Below are 13,085 nucleotides of genomic sequence, written 5' to 3' on the forward strand. Positions count from 1 at the left end.
TTAAATCAATATTCATTTAAAATTATGACCATCTGGAAATCATGACCAAAAATGCTAAATGATTTAATTAATTCGTGCCGATGTTTCTCTCGTTATCATCACACCAACTGGAAAACCAAAACATCACACTGCGGTCAGCAGATTGCACTGAATAATAAAACTTTCACAGCATGTTTGCCTGAAGCCAAACTTGAACATTTGAGTAAAACTATCATAAACATCGTTGCGGTAAAACTGATTTAAAACAATCCACTTTGGAGGAAGATCTCGAGCAAAACTGACAATTTATATGTTTTTGAACACCAGCTGGCTACATCAATATTCATGCAAGGAGTCAAGATCGGAGCTCAGTTGACCTAAAAGGTTCCAGTTTCTTTTAGAGTTGAAAATATTGTAAGGGATAATATGTAGCATCAGCTAGTCTTTCAGTCCATTTCAAATATGTTGAACTCTCATTAGCTGTAACATTAATAAGTTTTAAGAACTTGAAGATTACTTAGCTAATCTGGCGATGAAGAACTCACGGATGTAAAGTAAGGTTCTCATTGAAATGTGTAAAAGCTCAATTTTAAAAATGATATTACTGAAGAGTATGAAAGCTCTAATGATCTTTTCTGACCAGTTTTCGAATAAGTTGGCCATTCCACCCCATTCATTTTTTAAGCAAACGGTGCATTTGAACATTTCCTCGTTGCTTGTGTAGGCCTGTTGCGGTTAAAGTCATTATCAATAAAATCGATAAACATGTGTCAAGACAGAAATATTAATCATTTAGTTTTGTGTCGTTCTATTTGCATTTCGGCGTGTTTTCCAGAGACGAGAAATACCTATTGCTTTGTTCTTACATACTTGTACACGAGCCAATCACTGTTCGTAAAAGTGTTTAAGGAGTTAATACATTTTTAAAACACAAGGTTGCATTAGAAGCCAAGATTACCGATAAAGGGCACCCGGCGGACACCGACGATGAAAAACATAATTTTTTCAAGAGGACGTATCTTCTATATAAAAACAATTCGTTGTTCTACAAGTTTCGTTTCATAAAGATTTAATGGACAGGCAAGAAAATAAGAGAATTCAAAGATCCCTTGTAGTACACAAACTGATTCATCTCGGCAAAGTCAAGATGAGCCGACAAAAACTTAGCGGACTGGAAAAGGGAAATACAGTTCATCATGGAACCTTAATCGAACGTATTTTGATCAATTCAACTCGCGTGCTAGCTTCTTGTGGCACTTCGTTGCAGCAAAATGCAATCACGCCAAAGGAAGAGAGAATAACTGTGAACGTAGGGGGAACGAAATATGAACTTGCAAAAAAAAACTTAGAAAAGTTTCCCGACACGCTTCTTGGCAGCGAGAGGAAAAATGTTTTCTATGATGCGGAGAGGAAGGAATACTTTTTCGACCGCGATCCAGTTATTTTCAAGAACATAGCCGACTTCTATCGACATGGAAGTTTTCACTCGCCTGCGCCAACTGTGTGTTGTATGGAAGCTGTGTTGGATGAGTTGAAGTACTTTGGTATCCCACAACATTCCGTGTTCGATTGTTGCTGTGAGCACATTATTCAAGAAGACGAGGAACAAGAAAAGAAGAAACAAATAGAAACCATGGAAAGTAAACTCCCTCAAAAAGACCGCGACTCGTGGACAGCCCGTGAGAAATTGTGGCAGCTCTTGACCAATAGCAAGAGTTCGAAAAAATCAAAGGCATTCGGGTTTCTCTTTGGAGCAGTAGTGCTTTTGAACATCTCTGCTATCGTAGCGGAGACAGTGCCCGCCGAGTCAGATCAGACGAATGGCAAGGCACACAGAAATATATTTTTTGGACTGGATTCTTTTTGCGTTGCAATTTTCACAATTGAGTTTACAGCGCGCTTGTATGCTGCCCCCTACAGACTAGACTTTGCGAGAGATCCATCAAATATAATTGATCTGCTGGGAATAATTCCTTACTACATTGCGGTGGTTGAAAGGGCGGTCAATTCTAACGATGCAGTGCTGGGGTTTGTTGTTACGGTCTTTCGCATGTTTAGAGTCTTTCGAGTGACTAAGCTGGCCAGGTATTCTGAAAGGTTTCAAAATCTCCTACGTTCAATACAGGGCGCTGCAATGGAGCTTGGAGGAATTCTTTTCTCGTTTCTAGCATTGATGATAACATTTTCGTCTATCATGTACTATTTTGAAAGTGAACAGAAAGGAACAAAATTTAAAAGCATTCCGGCAGCTTTCTGGTACACTTTGGTCACCATGACAACGCTAGGGTGAGTAATCATGCGCCATAAGCGAGTAGTCAAGTGTTGAAATATGATTAAAATAAATCAAAGAAGTCACTTATGGAACTCAGGGGAATGTTTCAAACTTTTATTAAAGGTAGGAGTTAAAATTTTCCTTTGCGGAAATCAGTCTCGTCAATTCCAGATTTTTAGGACAATGTTTGGCACATTCTTTCATGGCGGCATACTTAACGAACCGCAATCACTGAGAACATATATCTTTTTATGTTTTAGTTATGGTGATATCTTTCCCTGCACGGTCGGTGGGAAGCTTCTAGGAGCAGCTTGTGCTTTGATGGGTGTACTTCTTCTAGCCTTACCAGTTCCCATTATCGAAAGACAGGTAACGAGCCTTAAAAAATGTAAGAAATCCCAAAATCTACTGGAAATGATAATTTATTCATTTCTTTTTTTGTCTCGGTCCATTTATTCCCACACCCGACCGCCCATCTGACTGTCAGTCCATCTTCTATGCAGCCTTCCATCTGTTCAGCGTCCATATATTTTTCATCATTACACATAAGACTTACTATGAAACTCTGATAGGTGGAGAGCATTCAGTCAATATACAATAGCGTGTGAAGTTGACATGAGAACCCAATATCTGCAGTAGATCTTGGGTCGAGTTCAAAGTTTGCCTAGTTTCCAAGCCCCTTTTCCGTGTAGTGGTCTTAAAGTTTTGCAAACTCACAAAGTGTCTTCTTTTGCAGACTGTTCTAAAAATGTATATCGAAATTCTCATGCTTAACCTCGTCCAATAATTGCTCAATATATCCACTCTTCTATCCGACCGTCTGTCTGTCTGCCTTTCCATCAGTCCATCTGTCTTACAGTTGCGTATCCAATTGTCTGTCCGTTTTATCTTTCCCTCTTTCACTAATTCCTTTTCGTTCGTTTGTTGGTAAGGAGGTTCGGCGTCCTTCAGTAGTAGTTGAAAGACTACCTCAGTCGTTCATGAAGAGTACAGGAATCTTCTGAGTAAGGGGGAGGGGGAGGGGGAGGGAGGGTGAAGGTGGTGGATGGACACCTTATTGCTTTATAAGTCTATTGTTCTCTATCTATCATAAAAAAGTATATCAGAGAAAAATACTGGCATAATACTTGTGTATTAATTTTGAACGTTCAAGTTACTCTCCTAATCTTTTCTAGTTGTATGAATGCCAAAGAAAAGGAAAGCCCAAGAAAGATGGTGTCACAGAGAGGCTGGTGGCATCTCTGCCTTCGTTAGGAAGAATTGGTTCAAGCGAAGACAAGACTCTCGCGAGAAGAGGAGGCAAAAATAAGAGGAAATCTCGTACGCGTCGAGTAAATGATCTCCATGACTCTTGCACAACATCTTTGAATGTGGAAACTGGCGCCTCCTCCAGCCGTTCCTGCGAGAGTAATACAAGTTCCTCTAATTCCGGTTCCGAAGATTTCCTTGTTATGAGGGTAGGCATGCCAACAATCAAAGAACCTGAAACTTCAGATTTCAGTGGGAATGGCAATGTAATTATGCCTTCGACCGTTGCACCTCAAAAGCGTAAAAGCTGGTTTGGTAACGGGAAAGTTTCAGCTAGTGTGGGCGATGGCATATTTACAGAATCTCCACGTTCCTCTCAGTATCTCCCGGATTTTCGCCAAGTTATTCCAAGCCACGAAGATGGAGTTGGTCGAAGTACACGTTACAAGTCTTTCATTGATGACAAAAAAGATGACAAAGAAGCTTTTTCCATGAAAAACTTGCGTCAACAGCAATTTCCAGTTGTAACCCCCCGGAATTATCACAGCGTTGGGGACTTAACATAAGGCGTTAGCGATATTGAGTGGTGCAGCGCTCACTTTGAGAATGAGCTGAAAATGAATCAACCAACTCGCCTCTCTTGCTTTCTACTACAATTTTGTGGCCTTAGGTAAATCTTAGATTTTAACCAGCTCGTTATTTAGAAAAATGCTTTAAAAGCGCCTATCAAACCAAAAGGAAAGAGAATTAACAGTCCTTTCTTAAAATCCTCAAGCGATTTACGTTCAAGCTGGTGTGGAAAACGTTGACTAACCACTATAAAGAGAAAACCTGTCAGTAAAGAGAACTGAATTTATGGCCACAGTTACCTACATTGCCTAGTAAGCGACAGAAAAGCTATTTAATTAGCCATTATTTTTTCTTGACTAGCTCTACTGCCTTTTAGTTGAACATTGAACGATTGTAGTTTCAGGTCATATGATAAAGAAATATTTATTATTTGTCTTACTTCGCTTCATCGAATTCAGTGAGCTTCAACATACCATCTCATATGGAGTCTTATAAAACTTGAGTAGTTCGCTCTCGATTTCTTGTGGAGAATTCCTATGATCTATGTAAATCATTTTGAAACTCGCATAGAATGATGGATTCTCCGCTGATACAAACAGAATAATTTCCCTCCCTTTTTGATAAATTACACTTCGAAAATGAACTTTACTATTCTAGGAAGAAGTAGTGTCCGCTAATATTCACCACTCATCTTAGTGCGCAGAAAAAAGTAGCTCAGATTATAATTGTTGTGTCGTAAGGTAATCTCGAACCCATGTATCAGAAGCAAGGGGAGGTCTGTGTACTAGACTACTGTAATTATTTGATGGTTTGACCTTTAAATATCTTCCCAGTGCCCAAGATATTTTGTCCTAATATTTTCGCACTCTATTATCCAATTTGAGATGTAGCAGTTTAGAGATCTAGGCGGAAAATAATGATCATAAAGATTGGAAGCAGTCTCTTTTTATATTAAAGTAACTGTAATGCCTGTGCTGTTTAAAGCTCACCAAATATATCTCACCGGGGATATGAGACCCTAAAAAAGTTTAGAAGGGTCAAACGTAGCTTACGAGTGGCTGTCTGGCGTACGCTTTGATTACAAGTGAGGCTATTTTCTTTTGGGATCAGCCTTCTCAATCGGAACCAGTTTTGGTCTACGCGGTTAATGTTTTCTAACAAACACTTTACTAGCTGTTTTCGGTTGAAACGCGGCAACTCCTATGAATAGCCATCACTAGAATCTCCCGCGTTGACATATGAAGGATCTGATGACAAACTAGATTGATTCGCTGCGTTATTTTTAGAGAGTTAATGGACACCAGCTTTTCGAGAATGTGTGTACCCTACTATGAAAAGCTCACGAAAATGAAAGAACTCGCTGCCAATGATTTAACTAATGTTTTAAGGTAGTTTGATATAAGTTTAAAACATTAATCAACAACATCAACCCAAAGAGGTTTCTGTCTCGAAATCCCACTAGAAATGACCTAATTGTTGTAAGGTAACAAATAAAGAAAGCATTGTCGTCCGATCTTATTCAGTCAACGTCACCTGAAATTGACCTCTTCAATTTTTTTATGGACAAGACAATTCGGAAGTGAAATGTCAATCAGTTAGTTAAAATCCGGCCTTAAATGGGCCTCGCGTAAACCTAACGTGGTAAAACAGGAGTTAAACAAGCGTCATAAGCGTTACAGTTTCAAGAATTGGAATAAGTCTACTTATTCTAAGATGTGATAGAACTCTTGTTTATATTGCGTTTGGGTAGGAATTAATCGTATCTTACTGTCTCAATGTATTTTGAATGTGAACTTTAAATCAGGTTGACATTTATTTCACTGACGATCCACGAACCACTGGAAGCTTAAGGGAAAAATAGGACATCGCTTTATTTGAATTATTAATGAAGGAATCATCGAAGTGGTAAATTAGAATATGGAAAGTCTAACAGTTGGCTATAAAAGTTAAATTTCAACGGCTGATTTATTCCCCATCCGATATGGTTAGATTGGTTTAGTTATAAGACATTATGGTCAAGTTAAAATCACTTTTCGTCTATCTTGTCGATCAAAACTGAGTAGCGATTTTGTTAACGGTAATTACACACCCTTTTCTGTTCCTTATTTTCCCATAAAGCCAGGATATTTAGTAAATTACAAAAAACCAAAAAATTTAAGATTTTTTTATTCTTGAATTAAGAATCTGCGTCGCACATGCCACGACAACAGGGAAATGGCTAAGTGATCCAACCATTGAGAATGTGCTCGATCTATTACTTCGTTTTGAAAATATATCATCAATCATATTTCCTCCTGCCACGAGTTGTATTTAAACAACTTGCCTTCCGATTTTGACTCAAAGAGTCCACACTGCAAATTTAAATTTCATCTCAAGTCTCTTGATTTTTTCTAAATTGTCCATGGCTAAGATACTAGGTGACACCAGCTGAACTATCTATAACAAACTGAATTTGTTCCAGACAGAAAATCTATAACCATAAATGAAAGAACATTTCTTTTTGCATCCTCAAACCTATTTAAATTCCAGTTTCTCCTATGAGATCAGGGTATTAGCATCTAAAGCACACTTAAGTGCAATGTTTATCAAAATCCTCACCGCTTCTATTTGCCTGCTGGACGTACGGTCGCAATTTTCGACTTAACTGAAATATTTTCGGCATCCAGACCTGGCGTTTGATTTCTCGTATCAAACAGGACATTTACTTCTGGGCGGAATATCAGTAGATGCGTGGAGCCGCCAAAGTGAAACATGCCGAGCTGGTCACCTTTCTTCACTTTATCCTTTTCTTTAACGGTGATTTCGTCGGAGGACACTTCTGACATACCGATTGATACGAAGCACATCAAGCCAATGTCGGGATTGTCAGCTTGAATGTAGATAATACCTCTGGCAGCTACTTGGGCTAGGTATCCTTGTGACATGTTGGGTGATGCAGGGTCATCCTGGATGTTGTGGGTCGCAGAATAATAAGAACCATCTATGAGTTCTGTCCTGTAAATAGTGCCCGACACAGGACTGTGCCATCGGTGATAACTAGTGGCACTTAGGAACGCTTGGTAGACGGTTCCACCATGAAATTGCTTGGCAAGGTCACTCATGTTTAGGAGGAAGTCCAATGAGTATCGTTGGTGCTTTATCCAGAAGAAGTCCCTCTTTTTCACGGCTTGAGAGATTTGATATGGCGCCGACTCACAAGCATTCGCAACGATGGAATCGTCGTCCGGAGATGTTACTGGACGATGGTTATCACGAAACTCTCTGGTGAAGAAATCATCCCATGATGTAAAACCATGATGTTTTTCATTAGGCTTGCATTTGAAATCTTTGTCGAAGTCTGACATTGCTTGCATTGGGTCTTCACCAAACCAACCATGACGAGGATCATCAGTCAACACGTAACAAGAGGCAGAACTGGAAAGAAACTTTCCCCAATAGTTGAGAATACTTTTGAACAACCTGTTGACTTTGTCGTTGAGAAAAGCAGCAAATCCAGCAGTCGTGGCCATCGGCCAGTTCAGGATTACATTAATGGGGAAGCCAACCAAACCAGTTTTGTTGTACTCTGGAGCTGTTGTCATGATGTAGTCGATTAAAATAATCATCAGTTGCCAGCAAGGGATCCTCGTCCCTTTCGAACTATCTGGATTCTTGTACTGTTGCCAGAACATCTGATGGAAAAACATGTTGATCTCGGGATCGGAGATGATAGCTTTCAATAATTCTTGAACCGGCGGATGGAGAAAGAGGTCTTCCTCTGTACCGTGAGCAACTGCTAGCTGATTTCCACCTCTAGCCGTCTCTTCATCTTCAGCCGGCGAATGAAGAGCCATCAATAACGCCAACTTATCTTTGGATTTACTTTTGACTTCTGTGATCAAGTTGTCTAACCATTTGTCAAGAACTTTCTGGTCAGAAGGAATCCATTGACCAATACGGTAAGGTTTCGAGCTCATGATTATGTTGCACGAAGTGTGCGGCTCGTTTTGCTCGTAAATAATATACTTCTGTTGAATGTGTCTGTTTTTAACTGCAATATAGATTTCATCGCGCAAGCGCGACTGACACTGGAATGCGTGTGCGTGCAACTGTGCTTGAGAAGCCCTTGTCAGGAAATTTTTCCTGCCTGATAAAGGATGAAAGCGCCTTGTTCAGATGACAGGCCTCTTTCATACCGTGACAATTAACAGGTTATTGAGGGTCGGCCTCTGTTGGCAATATCCCAGTGTGAAAGCCTCATCCTAGGTTCCGCGTGAACTAAACAAAGGAAAACAGTTTGGAGACGTCAACGTGCAGATTATCTTATCAGATTATACAGGAATAAGGAAATTGCCGTGCTACGCTTACTTTCTGAGGGGTTATTTTTTCGTGACTTCAGATTGCAATGGGTTCAAGTGATTCACCGAAATGGACGGTCTTTGTTGTCTGTTTGAATATCAGAGATGTGTGTCTTTGTTTGGATCATTGTGGGATTTGGCCTTAGACAATTTATCCTGAGGAAGAACATTTGGCTTTCAATGTTCCTCTGTAGTCCATGGACCATAACATAAATGTCAACCTGATTTAAAGATCACATTCAAATTATATTAATTGGGACGATAAGATACGATTAATTCCCGCCTAAACGCAATATGACGCTTGTTTAACTCCTGCTTTACCACATTAGGGTTGATGGAGAATCAAAGCGGTGAGATATCGAAATATCCTTTGCAAACGTTCCCTCCAACAACATCACATTCCAAACAACACCTTCATAAGAAGAAAAAGCTTAGTTTCTTAGCGCACCTGATAAGATTATCTTCAGTCCAAGCATCGTCAGTCAATGTCAGTTTAGACATTAGCATATCAAAGCCTTTTTGTTTCTGCAAACCCAACAGTTAAAACAGCACGAAAATATTGCGTAGACTGGACGAACTGATTGAAATTTGGAGGTATCCTCCGAGCTATTAATTAGTCAGAATATTTCTGAGTCCAAGTCAGGAATCAAACCTACAGCTCAATCGGCATCGAGACCTGCACGTATTTGGATGAAAGTAACAAAAAAGGTCAAGAGCTTAATATCTTTAGGAACCATAATGAGCTTCAATAGAGAGCCGACCAGTATTGATATAATAATCTCGTGTCGCGTCGAACAGATTTATATCTATGATAGTCACGGAATGGAATTGCGGTACTTATTTCCTTCTAAAAAGCCGGGCTAACAAAATTTTAGATCGTCTTGTTTTGTATTGTTCAGCATCCGTTATGTTAAATGTAGCGTGCTTTAGGCGAGTCCTATTTGAAAAAAGAAAATTTGTTGTATCAAACTACAAGGATAAAGCTTTAAGATGATGTATATTATGATTTGCAAATATTTATACTAGACCTTTTTATAGGCCTTTAAATAGGCCGTGATGGCTGTTTAGCAGTTCGCATTGCATTTTTGTCACAACAACCCCCAACTGTCTTTAACCCTGACGCGCTTCCTATGGCGGGCCACGATAAAAAATTAAAGGAATGAAACCACACGGATAAAGCTTTGAGGTAATGTATATCATGATTTGTAATATATATGGCATACCTTTTTATAGGCCATTAAAGTTGACGTTTATTTTAGCTCTGCGAAACAAACGTAAAATACATTATTTCAACGGGTTACCAAGCAGACTCAAACGTAACAAAATAACAAGATATTCATATTTTCAAAAAGATAAAAGGATCAGCTGCTGACACACAAAATTTAAAAGGGGGATTGCATCGCGTTATGGCGTGCGAAGTTGGCGAAGTTGCATTATTTTGCATTGTTTTACGTGGAGGAGGGACAACGGCCAACTAGGTGTATTTTGAACTTTTTGAAAGCGTGATAGAACTTTTTGATATAATTTTAAAAAAAAATTCTTTAAAAGAGTCCTTTAAGAAAAATAAAATAAATTACGAAAATTTTCTGAGGGAGCCCTCGGAAATGATACATAATCACAACATGCTTTGTCTTCTTAACTCCTTTACCTTTAAGTCTCGTAATGGCGGGCAGGGAAGCTTATCTAACGTTGTTAGCAAGTATTTACCTTTAGGCCCTGAAACTAGTTTCATTGGAAAAGGTTTCATAAATGTACGGACCAAAATTTGATCTCTGAGACTTTCTATCATGACTGCAACTTTTTTCAAATTAAGCTATGGTTATCAAGGGAATTTGAGATGCAACTAGACCCTGTGAGCAGGGTAACTGGGATAACTGGATGGTACTGGATCCTTGGAATCAAGTGTAGTGATACTACGGGTGTCGGACTAGTATACTGAAATAGTGAGCTCAAGTCTGGCCAAGGGCTTACACCTATTTCAAAACACAGGCATGCTATGCATGCAAGAGTGGGTGGATTACTTGAAACATTGTAAGTAGTCTACATTCTTACATAAGGAAAGAAAAGTATTAACGCGGAAAAGAACGAAAATGTCTAATTACCTCACACACAGGTATTTTGTGGTAGATTATCGGTTTTGTGCGAATAAATGTAACCAAAAATAAACTGTATTGGTGCCACGGATACCTGTTAATACAAAATGCGGACAGCAGACTGCAGACCGGATACAAAATATAGACAGCAGACCGGATACAAAATATAGACTGCAGACCGGATACAAAATATAGACTGCAGATCGGATACAAAATATAGACTGCAGACTGCAGATAGGGTACAAAACGCAGACTGAGAATCTGAGTTTTTACGTCTGGTATAAAATAACATGTCATCTTACAGCTTACCGTGCGTCTCGCAATCGCTTTTTCGCGATCAGCCTTCACGATTATTTGCACTATTGTGGAATATTCCTGGCCCATTTCTTGATGAAAACCGATCATAGTGTAATTTCAAGCCTTCAATATAGTCTTCTTACTTTGTGCGCGAGTTGGTTGATGTGATGTCTGTACCGATTTTACCAACGTAATAAAAGTAGATGACGAGAATAACAGTGATGGTAAAGCAAGCTTAAAACGGCAGAAATTGTCAGAAACTACAACGGATACACAGGGTAAGAGTAAGCTCTATTGATTTTACGAGAAAAATGTTTATATTTCGAAATATTTATCGTTGCAAATCGACCATATTTCGTTCCTTATACTATTCCTTGTAACGTGTTCAAATTTTCATCGGTTCCTCTTGTAACTTAACACCGAGTCACACAATGCGTGACGCGTTCATGAATTAATCATTGGCTTTTTCTCGAGGCGCGTGCTTGGGCCGCCTATAATTGCGTAAACAATACTTAACATAATAACATAAAACACAAAAAACACAAAAAACCGGGGTTTTGGATCATGTATTTATTAAAAAAGAATATCCATACAACTACAATGAAAACAAACATAAGATTCACCTTTCTGATCGTGAAATTAATACCACTCGCACTGTTATCGTAGCTACGTTCCCCGGCATCAAGTGAATCCCACATGGCGTCTTTCTTCACAAGCAGTTTGCACCATTAGAGTTTTGTTCTTCAGTCTCACGGTAGTAGTGTTATTCAATAGGTTGCATAGAGTATATGCAGCTTGGTTTCAGATTTCAGATTTTGCTTTTTACAACAAGTGCACTTTTTTTCAACTAAGACATTGGCATACAAGGCATAGAAGGCATTCAAGGCTTTCATGGCTTTCAAGCGTTCGCGACCCAATCCGTTCTAAAATTACCGCTCAATAACATCTTTTAGTGTGAACAATACGACTTGTGTATGCGTCTGTAGATATTTTGGGCGTTTGCGCAATAATGTTACAGGTGATCGTAATCCAAACAGGTTGAAATACAAATCGATTGACAAAAGAGTTTAATAAGCAAAAATCTCATGCTCGTCATGTGACCCAGCCCTGTCCATGCATGACAACGTCAATCATTATCAAGATAACACGCGTGTCAGTATGTGAACACCTCATTGGATCACAGTTAGTTGTCATGGTGTTGAGGGCCCAATGACCACTGGGTACCATTGCGCAATTTTTCCATTTTGTGGCGGAGGAAAAAAAAAAGACGACAAAAAAACAAAGGCATTTTATGACTGGGCTATCACAAGTATCCCAGTAATGACGGGGAAACTAGCTGCAGTACCACACTTTGCCAAAGAATAATGCACCAGGGGCTCTCGGCCTGTCTTTTCAGTCTTCTCTAGTCACTGTTCTCTAACACAATTCCACTTCCATTAACTTCACTTCACTCTTCTCTTTAAGACCTTTAGCTACTCGGATTGTCATTGACCGATCAGCTGACTTGATGGCGTAAATTGGCCACCGTAAAGAGTTTAAACGCTTTTGAACTCTTTAAGGTGGCTAATTTACGTTATCAACTTAGTTGATAATCCTAAATCACCCTGCTATACTCTCCCACCGAAGCAGCACCACAGTTTCTTTAGAAACTTACCCCCTTTATGCATTAACTTAGGATAGACTCGCTTTTCTACAACAAATCGATTAATAAACAAGTTAACTGCATCCAATGTCCACAAAACTTTTAAATCTAACATCCGAATAACTTTTGTTCAAAGGTCCATCAAGCTAATGTCACAAAAATCAATCGAAAGGGACATGTCGGTTATAAAGCCTTAAAACTGAGAGAAAACAACGCTTTTAAACTCACATAAGAAAGAAGGGGCGGGAAAAGTTATACGCACGCAAAGGACAATCATTAAACTTATGGCGCGTTAATAGTAGCTATACCTTCACCCTCCCCTCCCCCCCTGGATGGTGACAGTATGTTTCTTCAAGTTCCCAGAACATTTTAAAACACATTCAAGTCGTACGTTATCTTCAGCTTGTGATTTTTGCAGGATTTTTTCATTGATTTAGGTCAATGTAATATTATATGGCTGAATTTTCTTCATTTTTTTTTAACCCTTCACCTCTCAATATCAAGTAGCTTACGTTGCCGGTGGTCTGCGGTTTTTCTCTCTGCCCCCAAAACCGCAGACCACCAGCTAGGCTAAATATCAAGACAATATCAAGCCTAGAAGTGATGAGAATAGACAAAAATATCAATTAGGGGATATTTAATTGTGC

The 13,085-nt window shown here is 39.2% G+C and overlaps 1 protein-coding gene and 1 non-coding gene across 2 annotated transcripts; one reads left to right on the forward strand and one right to left on the reverse strand.

Annotated features, from left to right (window-relative positions):
- Positions 1 to 907: 907 nt before the first annotated feature.
- On the forward strand, positions 908 to 5,041 carry LOC113681637 (potassium voltage-gated channel protein Shal). Its single transcript, XM_027198743.2, has 3 exons — positions 908 to 2,265; positions 2,512 to 2,620; positions 3,427 to 5,041. The coding sequence occupies exons 1-3, from the start codon at positions 1,052 to 1,054 to the stop codon at positions 4,063 to 4,065; spliced, it is 1,962 nt and encodes a 653-aa protein (XP_027054544.2). The 5' UTR covers positions 908 to 1,051; the 3' UTR covers positions 4,066 to 5,041.
- Positions 5,042 to 6,218: 1,177 nt separating this feature from the next.
- LOC113668289 (uncharacterized) lies at positions 6,219 to 9,104 on the reverse strand. Its single transcript, XR_016183582.1, has 2 exons — positions 8,855 to 9,104; positions 6,219 to 8,326 (listed from the first exon to the last, which is right to left on the reverse strand). It is a non-coding gene; the product is annotated as an uncharacterized LOC113668289 (transcript).
- Between the last annotated feature and the right edge of the window lie 3,981 nt (positions 9,105 to 13,085).

The sequence above is a fragment of the Pocillopora damicornis genome, chromosome 2 (assembly GCF_964200805.1).
Source record: "Pocillopora damicornis chromosome 2, jaPocDami1.2, whole genome shotgun sequence".
NCBI lineage: Eukaryota > Metazoa > Cnidaria > Anthozoa > Scleractinia > Pocilloporidae > Pocillopora > Pocillopora damicornis.

Excerpts from the sequence above, each read along its gene's own strand:
- LOC113681637 (XM_027198743.2), top strand. The coding sequence starts at position 1,052 with ATGGACAGGCAAGAAAATAAGAGAATTCAAAGATCCCTTGTAGTACAC. Across the intron at positions 2,266-2,511 it reads GTCACCATGACAACGCTAGG|TTATGGTGATATCTTTCCCT; the intron begins GTGAGTAATCAT and ends TTTATGTTTTAG. Across the intron at positions 2,621-3,426 it reads TTCCCATTATCGAAAGACAG|TTGTATGAATGCCAAAGAAA; the intron begins GTAACGAGCCTT and ends AATCTTTTCTAG.